This window comes from Pygocentrus nattereri, chromosome 1, assembly GCF_015220715.1.
Source record: "Pygocentrus nattereri isolate fPygNat1 chromosome 1, fPygNat1.pri, whole genome shotgun sequence".
NCBI lineage: Eukaryota > Metazoa > Chordata > Actinopteri > Characiformes > Serrasalmidae > Pygocentrus > Pygocentrus nattereri.
Genome location: NC_051211.1, coordinates 39,809,370 through 39,824,447, shown reverse-complemented (window position 1 = coordinate 39,824,447; position 15,078 = coordinate 39,809,370). Strand labels below are relative to the sequence as shown.

The 15,078-nt window shown below is 40.1% G+C and overlaps 1 protein-coding gene across 6 annotated transcripts in view; it reads right to left on the bottom strand.

Moving 5' to 3' along the window:
• Window positions 1-10,980, bottom strand: part of dgki (diacylglycerol kinase, iota) — a 96,777-nt gene extending 85,797 nt beyond the window's left edge. For 3 of the 6 annotated variants that reach the window (XM_017693970.2, XM_017693972.2, XM_017693971.2), the window contains exon 1: window positions 10,304-10,969. In XM_017693970.2, coding sequence (XP_017549459.1) covers window positions 10,304-10,509 — 206 coding nt within the window. In that variant the 5' untranslated portion in view covers window positions 10,510-10,969. Of the gene's footprint in view, window positions 1-10,303 lie in introns of all 6 variants that reach the window. The other 3 variants (XM_017693975.2, XM_017693974.2, XM_017693973.2) reach the window with 3 other exon arrangements.
• Window positions 10,981-15,078: the final 4,098 nt, after the last annotated feature.

Here is a 15,078-nt window from a genome sequence, read left to right as displayed (position 1 = left end):
TGAGGAGAAAGGGCAGAGGCATCCGGAGCGTCGCGGCTTTATCAGCGCTAAGCTGCACCACTCTCCACACACCACCATCTTCAGGAGAGATTATGGCCATTTACGTAAAAGCCTTTGTGCATAGTGTTAGGAGGCACTGTACTGGCTCTTCCTCCCCTCAGTGTGCAGTAAATGAACACAGCTCCATACAGCAACATCAAAAGAAACACCTCGTTCATCTGCCTCGCACATACATCCACACAAACACACACGCACATCAGAAACGCTAAAGCTGGGGCGTCCAGTTCTGGTCTTGAAATTCAGCACAGTTTGGCAATTTTTTCACACATAACACAGGAAAATGTGCAACTAACTGCTAGGGATGGACGTTTGTCAAATGTATAGATAACCATTTTGGTATTTGTGTAGTTAAACACATATGTGAATAAGGCAAGTAGGCTAGCAATAAAAAGGGAAATAAATGACCTTGTAAGATCTAGCAAATTTTAAATTTCGGGTGCAGAACTACAGAGAATGTCAGCACAGAAGCAGTTGATCCTGCTGCTCATGTTTAGAGACCTAGCAAAAAATATGGAAATATTTAAAATGAGTTGTCACTGTATAGATCAATATTCATATTTCATTGTTGAGGCTTCTGTGTAATTTACATTTACGGTATTTGGCAGACACTCTTATCCAGAGCAACTTACAATTTGATTATTGTTACACAGGTAGGCAAAGGTGGTGTTAGGAGTCTTGCCCAAGGACCCTTATTGGTATAGCATAGGGTGTTTGCCTAGGTGGGGATTGAACCCCAGTCTACAGCGTAGAAGGCAGAGATGTTACCCACTACACTAACCAACCACCCCAATTTTATTGTAATTTCCTCTTAAATATGTTTTCTGCTGTTTTCCTGAGACTGAAAATGAATAACTTGTATTAAATGACAGTCACTGGAAATTAATAAAAGAAGGGTGGTGTCTGAATTTTGCCCAGTACTGCACACTGGTGTGGATATTTGACTTCTTGACCTTCTTGACCCATTGACCTTCACAGAAACACAGACAAATAATCAGAAGCTGTAAAGCAGGAGTGTCCAGTTCTGGTCCTGTCTAGGTCTACTACAGTTTAGTCACTTTCCTCCTCATATACAGTACTGTGCGAAGGTTTTAGGCATCTAAGCACATTTTTAAACAATTTACCTCAGCAGTTTTTCACAATATACATTAGAATAAAGTCACATTCATAATTCAAATAAACATAAAAACAATAAAAGGTGACTTGTTAATATCATCAATTACATCATGAGCACAATTTACTGAAGCACTGATTGGTCAAACCAGGAGTTTCTTTTTAACTACATATAATATTGTAATACTGGGCTTCCTCAAGGAGAGGTTTGAAAATGCTTAAACAAACACTAACATCCATAAAATCACTATTTATTACTTATAATACTTATATATATATATATATATATATATATATATATATATATATATATATATATATATATATATATATATATATATATATATATAAATCTTCTATACATTTTGTTCAGTCAAATATTTGTACTTTTCTCAGCAAATAAACACTATACAAATAAATAGATTTTGAAAATGTGTCTTGGGTGCCTAAGACTTTCGCATAGTACTGTACAAAACTGTGTAAAAGTCAGGAACTACCCTTCATTTATTTAATATTCAGTTAAAATAAACATCAAGTATAAGTTTTTCATTCTTCAAGTTATACTTCGAAATATAATCCATCTGCATAAGAAAGAGGAAGGTCAAATGTAAACAAATGTAAAAAAAAAACAAAAAAAACAGCAATTTCCCAAACTGTTCATCTTTCCACTGCAAGACGACAACTCAACGCTATGATTCTGAAAGTATGTGTAGCTGCCAAGAGATAGAGAAAAGGAAATAGAAAATGAGGACATTTATACAGACAGCACAGAAGATACTCATGTCTCAGAACAACAGCAACCAAGTTCTAAGACTGAACTTTGGAGGTGCAGAAAACATCCCCATATATTTCTTTGAAAAAATGAAAGTAAGGTGGACACATTTAATACTTTAAAAAATGTATGCTTAGTTCTTGAGGCTTCTGTGTAATTTTCTGTTAAATATGTTTTCTGCTTATTTCCTGACACTGAAAATGAATAACTTGTATTAAATGACAGTTTTCACTGGAAATTAAATAAATGAAGGGTGGTGTGTGACTTTTGCCCAGCACTGTACACCCAAGCTAAACCTGGTAATTAACTGATGAATAGAATCAGGTGTGTTTGTGCAGGAGATAACTAAACTCTGCTGGAAACCAATGCCTCTGAAACCGACCACTGAAGTTAGTCATGGAGAGGACTACTTGGGGAAAAAGAATGGGTCACTCTTACAATGTTTTGGATGAAGTTGTGTGTGATAGTGAGATAAGAGCATTTATGTGTGGAACTAGCACACGATCAACACCTCCTCCTTCTTATCTCACTTACTGTACACACACACACACACACACACACACACACAAATGTTAAACATAGTTAATGTCAGCTATTCACACTTACTGGTTGCCAAAATAAAAATAAAAATCACAGAGTCTCAGGCAACAAACATTCACAAACTACAACTGACAAACAAATCGAAGTGACACACTTCCCCCCATGTGGAGTAGCCTCGGACTGGGCAGCACGCCCACAGGAAGGCGCTCCACACACTCTTCACAAAGCACTCAGGCCACTGTGGACAAACAGCAGAAAGCCAGAGCCAAACAGGACCAACGCTGGCTCTGCTTTTGGAAATGACAAAATGCACTGGGGGCCTCATTAAACCTGAACAGATCAGATACAACACTGGTAATGAACTGGTAAAGCTGTTCTCCTGCTCTGCGGTGTGCAGGGAGAGTCGCTGTCGGGCCGGCAAAATCTTCTCTGAGCCTTCCACATGGTGACGTCATCACAGAAGCTTCTGGATCAAAGGCAACGAGACAACAGAGGTCTAATAACATGTATCTCCAAAAAACACATCATGTGAACCCAAGCTCTGAAACACATTGAACATATGACAGCTGAAGAGAGAACTCTGTCTATTGTGCACAGTTTAACAGGGAGAATGCTCTTAGACCTTAAGTATTGTTTAGCAATAGTTTGGTGAAAAAACTAACATTTACACATTTTTCTTCTTACCCCAAATGTAGCCAGCCAGGACATGCTTGGGGTCTACTTTAGTTTTACAGTAGACCTGTGTAGCTAGTGAGAACTGGAAGCTTATGTGCACCAGTTAGCACTGAGCCAAATCCATGCTTGAATCAGTACACACTCAAAGGCATGTTGTTAACGCCTTAAACTCTAAAGGCCTATATGTGGTCCCACACTTCGTGCTTTAATTAACTTCCGTATTAATTTCACAGTACATATGAAATGATTCATAGTAGTTACTGAATAATAAGCCTGCAATTTAATCCCTTAAACCTCCTTGTCCTAACAGTAAGCATCAGGAGACAGCAACAACAACCAAAATGCTCCCATTTTAATCAACAAAGCTGTCTACAGCAGTCATTTGCGTGAGTGTGATGCAGCATGATGCAATCCACCATATAACAGATCCATCATATCAGACTGATTCTAGCCTTCAACCAAAATACTGTTAAGATAGCAGCGTTTTAACAAAACACTATCTAACCAAAACTAGCTATGAAGAGAGGCAGTGTAATCATGTTCCAGAGAAATGCAAATGCAGTGTTAAGAGTTTTTCATAACGCAGCCACAAATACTTCATTAAATAGATTAAAACAACATAAAAAATAGATTTTGAAGAAAGGCCACATTAAATTAAGTTTTTAATATTATAAAATAACAATTATTTTACAAGGTAACCAAAAGAGCACAGTCTGAGGGCAAAGGGCCAGGGGCTCAAGCAATCCCCGGGGTCTATCTGTGCACACGTCTGGAACTTGACATTTCCAGTGTACACTACTAGTGAACCCTACATTTGTAGGCTCAACTGCTCTTAAGATAAGGTATAAGGGCATGTATGAGGGCCAACACGTCAGTTCCTCACTCTCCTAATCTACATATTCACTTTGTAGTAGTTATTGGAATCAGTTGTGTGATTAATAGTTGAATAACAAACATAATGTTTAAACAGTTAAGGAATTCAATCAATCTCAAATAGACTTGTTGATGTGGTTCCTGGCACCGACTGACATACTGCAATAATTAAAATGGACTAAAGCTATGCTGCACAATGGAAGACTTGAAGATCAATACAAGCAGGTCTGTCTGAGAGTACTTAACAACTTTTAATAACACAATTTGAGGCAAGTGTGCAGTGATTTAGACAGGCACTTTGCAAGATGCTAACTGGTTGGGTATAAGCTTCTAGTACGGGTTAGCGACACTACAACTAACTTTAGACAACATTTCACCTTGATTTACCTTCAGAACTTCTCAGAACATTCTCTAGCGCTGTACACATTTAAAAATTCAAACACTGATGCACTTGTCTTTTAAATGCACCACTTCCCTTCATACCATGATGAAAAGTGAAGACAGAGAGTGTAAAGTTTTTAGCATAATTTATTCATGGCGTGAAATCAGTAGTTCATCCATCTACAGGGGTTTAGCTAAGTTTGCAACACGTTCTCATCCTGTGAGTATACTAGTTCCACAACAAGACTTTTCCCCAGTGTAAGCACTGCACAACTAAACACAGTGAATATTCCATGCATGTTTAACTCCTCATCACCTTGGCAGACGACAAGAGAAAAAACTTGCCAGCGATGTAAAAACCTACTATCGAGACTGTGGTCGGCTTCTTAATAATGCATAAGGCTTTTTTATACCACCTTGTCTCCTCATTTGCTCTGGGCTCCTGGGTCTGGACAGTGTACACATCCTCCTTCGTCAACTGAGAATGCAGCCATCCACAAGGGCCTCTTTATACTCAGACCGCAACTCTGAGAACCGTAAAACCTAAGTTAAACACCCTCTTTGAACACTGTGGCGAAAGAGGAACGTCTGTGTGTCTCTGAGGAAGTTCAAAGCTTCCTCTGCTCCATTTTTAGTCTGCATTTACTAAAAAGAATGATGCACCATAATCTGAGATGTAGCTCAGCTTAAGCCCTGCCAGTGTATTCTTCTTTCTGCCCCATTTCTCTTTGTGAGTGTTTGGTTGTTTTGGGCTTTTTTGCTACAGTTCAATTCCAAAGGCTCATCTGGCATCTTATCTGAATTGGAAATGGAGAGTACAAGATGCCTTTGATCATTTTCCTTCAGTCGTGACCCTGCAGGAAGAGCACAGGGGCTGATCTGGTCAAAAACAGGGGGATGGGAGGTGGGGGGTGGAGGGTGATGACTGCTCTTGTCCTCTAACAGTTGTTAAACAGAGGGGGAGGAGGGCTCTGAGCAAGGCTTCTCTAAAAATAGACAAAAAAGGATGCCTGTTCTTTGGGAGACGAGTCCTGCACTTTAAAGCACACAATCGAATGTCCATGATATATCCACTGCATATTCCAAGCCGGGCCTTCCCATTGAGCTGGCCATGCTCCACCAACCAAGCTATCCACTGAACAATCCCAATAGCCAGCCCAGCTTTACAGGACCTTAACCAAAGTTACTAAGCCTTCAGTTCTTATTACAACCCTTAATGCATTACTAATTATACATTATATTTATTCTGTGTTCATGTGAAAAGTCACACTGTTAGAATAAATACCCTGTGGCTTTTTTGTGTGTAATCAAGCTAACATTGGTCATTGGTATTGTTGTCCAACTTGTCTAATTTTCATTAGCGGATTACACAGTCCAGCTCAGTAGTGCAGCATTTTAAACTGACAACTCAAACTCAACAGTGGCTCTAAAGCCCAACCTATATTGATTAGCCTGAACAATATTTTTAATGACATTCTCTAAAGCTTGTCACACATTTCTGGACAGAGTTATTCATGTACAGTTCAACTTCAATAAAAAGGAACTGTGCATATCACCCATGATTTATACTGGCAATACGTATTTTATTTTACTTTCCATTAAATTCCATTTCAGGAATGTATATTCCAAATATTGAAGTATCCCACAGACAGTTAATGAATAGATACCCAGTTAACCACAGGAAAGAAGAAAGAGTCTAAAATACAAGCTACATCAGCTAAAAGTAACAGCTAGACCTGGATTAATAACTGGAAGTGGAGTCTTTCTCATTTAGGCAACAGCACTGGTGTTAAGAGGCTAAAAAACAGCAGCAAGCAGAGGCATACATTTGAGAACATGTTTTATTTTCCAAAAAGGCAAGGAGAATCTGTAGATTTCATGCAGATGAAATGGAGACTGCCTTTTCAGATATCACATAAAACCATAGGCAGTCTAAAAGGAGCCTGGCCACTTCCTATTTCTCCTGTTATTTCAAGAATATGATAGCAACAGCCAAAAGGCACACATTTCAGAGTGGCACAGTGTAATATACCTGGTGTAACATCCATGTTGAGTATCTGAACAGGGATTTCAGAATTCAGACACTGGGACCTTGAACCGTTAGAGGAACACCACTTTTACATTTCTACATAATTAAATGATTAAGATGTAAACAAAGTCACTGAAAGTGGTTTGATGTGAAACTGTCTGTTCTGCAGAAACACTCTGAGTCAGTATTTTTCACAATGGTGGTGACAGGAACCAAACACCTAAAGAGATTAATGTCTCAAAGCTCCCACACATAAAGTTATGAATGGATATCCCTCACCAAATGGTTATAAATATACTGCCTGACAGCTGGGACATTGTTTTAAAATATCTTTTTAGGTTCTTAAGTTAAACCCTTTCATCGTGGAGGGAAAACACATGGGGCATCGTGAGGCAAAACATTCCCCAAAGAAAACACATTTTTTCAAATTTTCCACTAATTTACCATCATCAGCATTACATATAAAAACTCAGAAGACACATGTAGGTTGACTGATGGCTCTGGATAATAATTAAAATGGCTACATTTGTGCTGTAGAGGTGGTGACCCTTGGTTCCTATCACCACCACAGTAAAAAATCTTCATCTCTTTATCTCTACTACAAACGATTTTACATCAAACCACTCAGAATGACTTTGTTTACATTGCAATGACAAAATTATTCAAAAATAAATTTTAAAAAATCAATGATATTCCCCTTAAAACTTGAGTGCCCATGCACATTCCTAGTTGACACCTGTGACAAGACAGTCTTTGTACACAAGGAATACCTTAATGGCCTAATGTCGCCATTGTAAATAAATAAAATCTGTTCTTAATGACTTGCCTTGTTAAATCAAATGTTAAATAAAAATAAAATGAGGAAAAAAAAGCGTCTCATATATTTGGCGAATAAAACGATTCCGTTTCTGTGAACTCTGTTTGTCCCTGGAGAGAGCTGCCTGGTGTGTGCAGACGCCTGACTCATACCATAGCCTCACACCTCAAAACCACTGTTAGTATTCTGCTCTTGTGGTAGACAGCTTTTACTGGCTGGATGCAGACAGACAGGCTCGATTAAACGTGCCAAAGCTCCTTTTCGCACTTACTTTCTGCAGGCGACCCAGTTCATTCTGATGAGAAGACCTAGTAAGCCGAGTCACTGATTGTAATAGCGTTTAATCCTGAAGGACTGAAAGTGGTTGAGTCTCATCATGAATATTACACTGCATACGGACACAACTAATAGTCACTCAGTCTGAATTTGGGGATTAGCCAGACGGCTCAGCGAGAAAAGTGATGCACTGAATCTACTTGATTCAAATCTGCACATCACTACCATATGAACAAATAGATTACATCAACACAATCACTGGCAAAAAGAGGTAAACTGAAGGGCAAAACTGTGTTCATGTAATATGAAAACAATGTACACATCTAAATCAAGTAAGTTCAATGCATTTTTTTTCTGAACCTATTCAAGTTGGGCTTGTGATGTTATTGCCAAAACAACCAGCACAAGCTTGTAGGGTAACACCTGCAAGCATCGGAGAGGGTAGTGAACGTGCATGTGTGTGTAGGTGGATATAAGCTTGTCAATATGGTCTAAGCTCTTCAATCTTTCCAACAGACTAAAATCACAAGATCCCATCATTTACAACAACACACATGCACCCTTTGGCCTGCTCCTGCAGTACACTATCTGCAACACAGAAAAGGGTTGGTCAAAGTGCACAAACATATTCAAACCACTTTAATAATGTTTCGTTACACTATGAGAGTGAGCGCTTATTGGCGGATTGGAAATCTTTTCACTGTGCTGGAATGACCTTTAATGTGTCGGAGCTAGTGCTGGGCAATATTGATAACATTTACTATCACGGTATCAAATAGGCATGTAATGTATTAGTGGGCATTATGTCAATACTGTTTTCTAATATAAGCCTGGAAAAAGTTGTGTTAAATGTTGTTTACCCTCTGAAGAAGTTGGCTTGTTTATATAGAAAGTTTTTTGCTTAAATGTTCTGTTCCACCTTAACTGGAGCAGCAGTTACATTCAGGCACCTGTACAGTTTGCTGAATGTAACTGCTGCACCATCTGAAGTGGGATGGGAAATTCACAAAAGCAAATCCTCTCAAACAAGGTGGACTACTTCAGATGCAATAGTCTAGACAGTGGTATTGTTTTAATTTGAAACATGACTGAAATACCCCAGATGCCACCCAGCTAGATGGAATAACGGTATCATGGTTTACACTATTCACATGCGCTTATTTGTGGCATACTCTATAATGGTTATGACAAAACTCATGAGGAAGAAAAAGCTATTTTATTATAACATAAGCCCCCTCACACACTTTGCTCTGATGGAATGCACCCAGATGCCTAGTTTTGATCATTGGTAGTGCTTTCCACGAAGGATATAGGAGAGATACTTGGAAGAGAGAAAGGGGCATATCAAGGATGTGTTTTAAATTTTGATTCACTTTTTAAAATGTGATTTTCTGATATGTACTGAATTCGCTACACCTTTAGTATCAGATGAGATTTAAGTTCGTCTTAACAAAGTTATTGAACCCGTACTTCCTGCTAATCTTAGGAAAGAGCTTGTTTTGAATACAATGCCTTTAAACTAAATGTCTTACACGTTAAAATGTTTTGTATTTTAAAATGACCCATAAGGGAATCTTAGCCAGGACTGTGAAGATTAAAAAGACAGGATGCACACTTTCAGAATGATTACTATTTGTTTTTATGTGTTTAAAACAGTTCTTTGAAAACTACCCCAAAGTACCCAGTAAAGGACGCACCCTGTAGTTACCTGCCAGGCTCTGGATAATATAGAGTAGATCACAAACAAACCAGTTTAACAGGGACAATACTATTTTATGGACATTATACTGTGTATGAAGTGCTCATTATCTATTAAATATATCGCTCTGGCTAAAAAGCAGTGTCACAGTGGGCACATGTGAGGGTGTTCTGTACCAGATGATGGCCTCAGCACAGACTAATAATAATACACAGAGGCACGGACACTCAAAGACATACAATACACCACACCAACCACCAAGGGTCGATCCAAAACAAATGTTCTGCTGTCTCCTAACGCCAGACTGGGTCCACACCAATCAAACCCATGAAAGCTGCCCAGCCACAGAAGTGGGCTGACGTTCAAAAGAAAATCCGCGCACAGACTGAATGAAATCAATATCGAGGCTAACCCATACACAACCCCCCAACACACACACACACCACCCCCCGCAAACAAACAGACACACACACACACACACACAAACACACACATACATGCAGCACACGACAGCAGCGGTCTCTCTGAAAGACCCTGTGTTACTGTGTCCGGAGCCTAACACGCTTGACGCGATATTTTGCCTTTTCGCTTGCTCCACGTTTTTCATGGGCACGCGCCCGTGTTTACACTCGTGCTGGACAGGACATTAAGCAGAAAGCCTGGACATGCAAAGCACCCCTGCCCATCAAAACCGCCTCATTTTGTGCATTTCACACAGCGAGCGGTGGTCCCCAGTGATACCACGACCCTGTAATCTGAATTTTGAATGAGTCTGCTCCTTTGGATCCGTATCCTCTGCTCCACTCAACAAAGCCTGGTGGTCATTCTGAACACAGACAGGCTGCCATGGAGGTCCCTTTGAGCTTCGCGTGCTTATAGTTTGAACTGTGCTCCATTTCTGAAGCTCCGTCTTCTCTGCTCCCCTCAACAAAGCCTGCTCATCCAGCCTAAAACGATCTGGTCATCTGAAAACAACATAGACCAGCTATACCGAGTCCAGTAGCGGTCCCTCCGGTGACCCTGTAGTCTGAATCTGAATTAGTCTGGACTGGCATTTTTAGCTCCACTCACCTGTACGATGTCTGCTTCCTGAATGCCAGCCCTCTGAGTTTCTCCTCCAGCGGCTCCTCTCCGTCCTCCGCGGCGATAGGGCTGTCCCCTGGCCGCCTAGTTTCGGCCCTCCCGCCGCGGCGCTGCTCGCTCGCCTCCCCGCCCGCAGCTCCGAGGCTCCAGCCCGGCTGGCTCCTCTCGTCCTGCGGCTCGGTCAGGGGGTCCATGCTCCGGCTCCGGACGGCGGTGGACCCCCTTCCCCTCCTCTCCTCTCTCACCCCGCTGACAGGCAGACGGAGGTGGCGGGGGAGACGGGTCTGAAGCGGCGAAACCGCGGTAAACCCTGCTCACGCACGCCGACCCTGAGCTCCAGCGAGGCGCCTGGAGGCTGTAAACGGCAGCGCGGTTGAACGAAGGAAACGAGGCACGAAGGAGGCAGCTAGAGTCCGCATGCCGGGTGACTCCTGCTCGGATCTGCCTTCTCTTCTCAGTGCAGCATCCCTCTGTAGAAAAGTAGGGCACAGGGAGCAGGACTGACTACACACACGCACACACACACACACACACACGCATATACACACAGGGTCCACTGACTAAAGCGCATCGCCTCTGCAGTTAAAGGATGCAACGGCATCTATTATACACACTTGTTATTCGCAATAGCCAGTTAGGCTTTTTAACAGTAACATGTATTTTTACATGCTCGTTTGTAATCCTATATGTGATGTATGTGTTAATGCTGCTAATATGATATCAAAGAAAGCCGTTTTCCTGTCAGGTCTGCTCGGGTTCCTTTTTCTGGAGGACTCGGGTTTAGTCCTCCTTACACGGCCATTCAGCGAAAGAGAAGCGGGACACACATCACTTTGCACACCTACATGTTGGTACCACTGCATCATTTCATTCAGCACACTGCGCTAACTATCCCGTTATAACATAACCACAGTCATAAAACAACTACATGGTATGAAACTATACGGTATTGCTAACTGAACAAACCGTTAGCAACGCTTCTCGTCTGCACCTCTAAGTTAAACTGAGTGTCTGTGTTTCTAAAACGGCGGGACATTAACTTTTCAGCATTACTGAAGCTTTAAAAAACACTAATGGAAAAGCATTAAAGGCTTATGGTACACAGCATTAACCTAATGTGTTGCCTATAGTGTAGTGACCAAACCTCTCAGAAAACGAAGTTAGAGACGTTAGCTTAGCTAGCCAGAGCTGCTAACTAACTAGCTAACTAACGTTACCTCTGAACAGATCGACAGAACGGAGAAGGGCAGTAGCCCTGCCGTTAGCTAGCTAAGTTAGCTAACACTAACCAAAATTATGAAAAAAAGGTAGTTTAAAGAAAAGACACTGCTCCGCGAATGGAGAAGAGGATATAGAAAAAATATATGTATTATTTACAACAGTGCTAGCTAGGTAAAAAACAGCTTAGTATTACACAGTGGAAGGGATAAAAGCTTGGCTTATCTACCTACTGATGGAAAAACACTGACACAGACATGTTTTAGCTGTTAAAATGATGTAGAACTGTGTGAAATTTGTCTACTTCTTTATTATTGCTCATTAATAAACACCACGTGCGATAGTGCAGTATGAATGATACCTAATCTCCTGCACTTTAATCTAGAAAACACTGATATATTCCTTATTATACTCCAGCTGTTTCCGACTGCACAGTGTGGTTGGTTGAGAAGCGTTTTAGCCTCTCTTTCACAACAACAAGGACTATCTCCAATGTGCACTGGTTTCTACATAACACCTGCTTTGTAGCTAACCATAGTGCATTTCTACATTACAGAAAAACAGAACATGAATATGATGTTGTGAGGTGTGCTAAGACGTAACGGTCAGTTTCTGAAGAAGAGTGCGAGAGCAGGCCGGGATCAAATTCCCAAGCTGTCCTTAAACAAGCTTTTCAGTCGGCAGCTGCGACAGAGGAACAGCTTAACAAACTAAAATCAGCCAGAAAAACAGAATTCAATTCAGCAAACAAGCTGGGAAATGCTTTACAGACTGAGAAATGCTTTACAGACTGAGTGGAACAGAAAAGCGTTTAGGTTAAGCCTGAAAATGTTGAAAGAGCTGAGATGAACCTCATGTTGAGACCATATTAATATCTTAATCTGTGCAGCAAAAGGTTATTAGTTTTTTGGCGAAAAAAAATTCCAATATTAAAGTAGATTTGATGCAATATTCAGGGTTTCTTTGCCTTACCTTATTCTTTATGTAGCAGAAATGTTGTACTAAAGCAATAGATCTGCGGTTCTGCCTTCGGCTCACGCCTGCAACCGAGCCACAGCCATGACGTTATTTGTGATAATACTCTTTCTCATGTTCTATTGCTTAAATAAGCAATGGAAACATGATTAAAATCCTATAGCATACTACACTTTAGTGTTGTATTTCCTGTGGCGTCTGTACTTGAGTATATAGGCCTACTTGTGTCTACTGCTAGAACATTGTAAGCCCTCAGATTTACTACACCTATAATCCCATTGCATGTAACTTAATCTTTTGGATAAGGAAAATACAGTATCACTAATACAATTATGTTAATAAAATGTCCATTTTGGCTTTGCAATTAGACCTAGTGTTCCCCAGGCTATAACGTAGTTAAAACTCTCTCAAGCAACCAAATGATTCCTTCCTAACAGTTTCTCCTAATACAATTTGGCTAATGTAAGAAGAAAATAAGATAAGAAGGAAATAATCATTGGTCTCAGTCCCTCCCTGGCATATTTTGTCCTCTTGACCATTATCAGACTCACATGGAGCATGCTATATACCTAGATCCTAGATCTGGACAGTGGTCTAGGAGATGACTGATACTGGAAAGTCAAGGAATGGCTTGTTGCTTACAGTATCCGTGTGTATTGCCAGTGTATGGCAACGAATGCACACTCACCAGATGGTACTCAAGTATTCACACCTCGGTATTTGGTAAAGCTGTTTTTTTTCCCTTTCAGAGCTATGAACTATGTATTTTGTGTGCTTTCCCCTTCTTATGTTAGAGCAGGAGGAGAGGCACAAGAAACATAAGTGGACATGGATTTAATAAAAGTAACCTTGCTTCATGCTTTCACCAGATAGCATCAGCAACACAAGAGACTCAAATTCAATTGTGAGTCATTCCAGCCCTAACAGTAACATCATTAAGAGGTGCTCGAGATGTACTGCAGGCAGCAGCTCAGAAGAGCGAGAAAATCCACACATCATTCATAATTTATGACACAGCAAATATGGAAAAATGTGCTCATGCAGGCCGCCTTGTTTCCAACACAATCCAGCCCACTGCTATCAGACACGTCACATAAAGGAAACGTCTACAATATGCCCCTTTGGCAAGACAACAAAAATGTCACAGACATTCTAAAAATAATAAATAAACGACAACAAGAAGAAAATCAATGCTTAGGGAACACAGTGCAAGCGAGTTCAGCATAGTGGATGCTTTTAGGGCCGGTGCAGATTGCACCGGACTCTGGTTGTCACAACCATTAATATCTAAAGCAGTGGAGAACGGCTGGCCTGTCACAGAACATCCTTTACCCACAACAGTGCAGACAGAGCTTGGACGGTGGCCAGGTTAGGACAAAAAGGGGCCATCTGTCCTTTAAAGACCCAAACCAGACAAAAAAAGTGTAGCATTATACAGAGTTATTATGCGCAGTATATTGCACAGTTGGCCGCTCTCAGTCATCTTCCTTAAAGGTTCACTTATCTTTCCAGTACAAACTTCATTGTTTTGATAAGTCACAGTTACACTGTTTTATCAGTATCCATAAACATTGTAAATGTGGTAATGTTACTGTAGATGCAATGCACAATGTAAGTACAATGCAAAGTACACAAGGTGTGAGGAAAAAAAGCCCAAAAAAAAAGGAAGAAACCTCAAAACCAAGAGCGAAGACTCGAAAGGGGAACCCATCCTTCTCTGGATGACACCAGGTAACAAAACCATGACACATTAAGAGCAGTAGGACTTACGAGAATAACAAATATAGAAGCAAAGTGAGCCTAAATAGTAGACAGAATTAAGTTTACAGTACAATACTTTATGACAAATGTCATTATTTTGTAGTTCACAGTATTTCTTAAAAAAACTATACCAAAGTTAACCTGAAATCAGAAAACAAATTATTTCAAATTCAACAACAATAATGTAAAGTATACAAGATTTGTTGTAAGAAGAATTTAACGTGTAGTTATAGATATAATACACGTGACATAGTGACCATGAAGTAGATTGAAATGGCTGCTTAAAAAACAATGAAGTATTCAGACCATGATATTTACAAAGATGATGTTATGATTTATTTATAACTGAATGCATTTATTTAAAAAGTAGAGTAAGTTAAATATATACAACATCGTTATTAATTGTATATGTATACGTGGTGCTTTCTGTTGGGTAGAGCCTGTCCCAAACCCTAACCCCTAAGTTTCAGCTTGTGAAAAAAATACTTCCATTTTTAGATATTTTTTAAAGATCTAGAATTTAGAATTTTTGAAAGATCTTTTTGATTTATTTTAAAGTTGAAAGATTTATTATGAGTTTAATTTTGAAATAAAAAAAAGTTTTACTCTATGGGTGTATTTTGGCCACATCCCTACATTTTAGAGCAGGACGTGAGACTGCATCCCTATCCCTCATGGCCACATGGTGAGCAATTAGATCCCATTGTTTTGAGGTAATGTGTCCCAAAGTCTGAAAATCTCATATTTTAGATTTTGTGTTAAAGATTAAGATCTCATGTGTTTACAGCTGTTCAAAGCTGTGTTTGCGA